Here is a 1,409-nt window from a genome sequence, read left to right as displayed (position 1 = left end):
ATAATGTTCGGTGAAAATAAAATAATAGCAAAAACTTAAGAAGCAATAGTAGGTAGTTGCTAAAGCATTTAATTGTGAAACACAAACGTCTTCATGCGTCACTTCATCATGTAGTCAATGATGAAGGGCGATACCGCAAGACAATTGTGTTATTTACTATTGACATTTACGGCAACTACACTGGTTTCATGCGTTTTACTACAGGTAGCGTCATGCAACTTGTGTTTAAAACAGCATAATTAATATTACTTAAATTAGGACTATCCGAGTCATTGGAGTCATTACTTACGACATCGAGCTTGTCTCCAGTCACCAGGCTCTCCTCCGCGTTCTCTACACGCCTGCGCATATTCCTCAAAGCTGTCGCACAGTAGGTCCTCATTTGGTAAACTAGCACACATGTCATATACACATGCCTCGTAGTAAGCTGTTTCGTTCAGATAATCGCGACAAGATGACAATGACGTATCAGATGATATCAAAGCATAACAAAGGTCTTGAGCTTCTTCAAAGGTATCAGAATCGCTTGAACATGGATCAACGATAATAACTCCAGAGTCATCACAGACTAAAGAGTCAACCACCCAACTGTTGCCGAAATCAACTATATCTTTAGCCTAGAACACAGATGATGAAGGAAAAGTAGTAGTAAAAAACACAGTTTTAAATTGTAGAAGATAGTGAAGCCCACATTGTATTTGTTTCTCACAAACTTTCATCTGTAATGAGGTAATTCGAACTGAAAGCTGCGTGTGTCACTTGAAAAAAAGATTATGCATCGATGAATATGCCATCAAAAAATCTAAAAATTTAAGCTCACCATCGATCCATTGCGGGTATAAGCAATATCATCTTCCGGGTCGCCATTGTAGTTGCCGCATAGTCCACAAGTTGAGTTCTGATACTTGTATGGCAGTTGAATCTCAACGGCATGCTTTCCATCCCAACGAACGACCAGACCAAATAACGTCCATATAGCCTAAATTAATAAATTATGCGACAGACATTAATACTTTACAGCAAGCGAAATAATGGTGTGAATTGACACGTAACAAATGGAAACTGACAAAGATTGAAAAACAAGATATATGTTTATACTTACAGTGTACACCCCACTACTAACAGCATACACATCATCGATGTGAAGAGGTGGTGTCACATGTACGCCGTCGAATAGCACATCACCATTGTCTCCTAAAGTGTATGTATGGTTCCTGTAGTCTAATGATATATGACGTAGGCGGGAAACATTATCAGATGGATTACGTTTAAAGTTATGTCCTTTTAGGTGGTAACTTGAGTGACTATTGGGCAGCAGGCAATCTGTGACCAAAGTATACTCGCAAACACCCTGGAAGTCGTATCTCTTACCATCAAATGTAACGTAGTGAGGATCACCCCATATTGTG

General features: G+C 39.1%; 1 protein-coding gene across 1 annotated transcript in view; it reads right to left on the bottom strand.

Moving 5' to 3' along the window:
- LOC117099988 (IgGFc-binding protein-like) overlaps positions 1-1,405 on the bottom strand; it is a gene marked incomplete at its 5' end in the record, with an annotated part of 34,949 nt that extends 33,544 nt beyond the window's left edge. Inside the window, 3 exons of the mRNA XM_033239515.1 lie at positions 290-617; positions 821-979; positions 1,103-1,405. Coding sequence (XP_033095406.1) covers positions 290-617; positions 821-979; positions 1,103-1,405 — 790 coding nt within the window. The remainder of the gene's footprint in view (positions 1-289; positions 618-820; positions 980-1,102) is intronic.
- Positions 1,406-1,409: the final 4 nt, after the last annotated feature.

The sequence above is a fragment of the Anneissia japonica genome, unplaced genomic scaffold (genome assembly GCF_011630105.1).
Source record: "Anneissia japonica isolate Jap-2015-1 unplaced genomic scaffold, ASM1163010v1 scaffold284932_len83417_cov205, whole genome shotgun sequence".
NCBI classification, from domain to species: domain Eukaryota; kingdom Metazoa; phylum Echinodermata; class Crinoidea; order Comatulida; family Comatulidae; genus Anneissia; species Anneissia japonica.
This window is presented reverse-complemented; position numbering and strand designations above follow the sequence as displayed.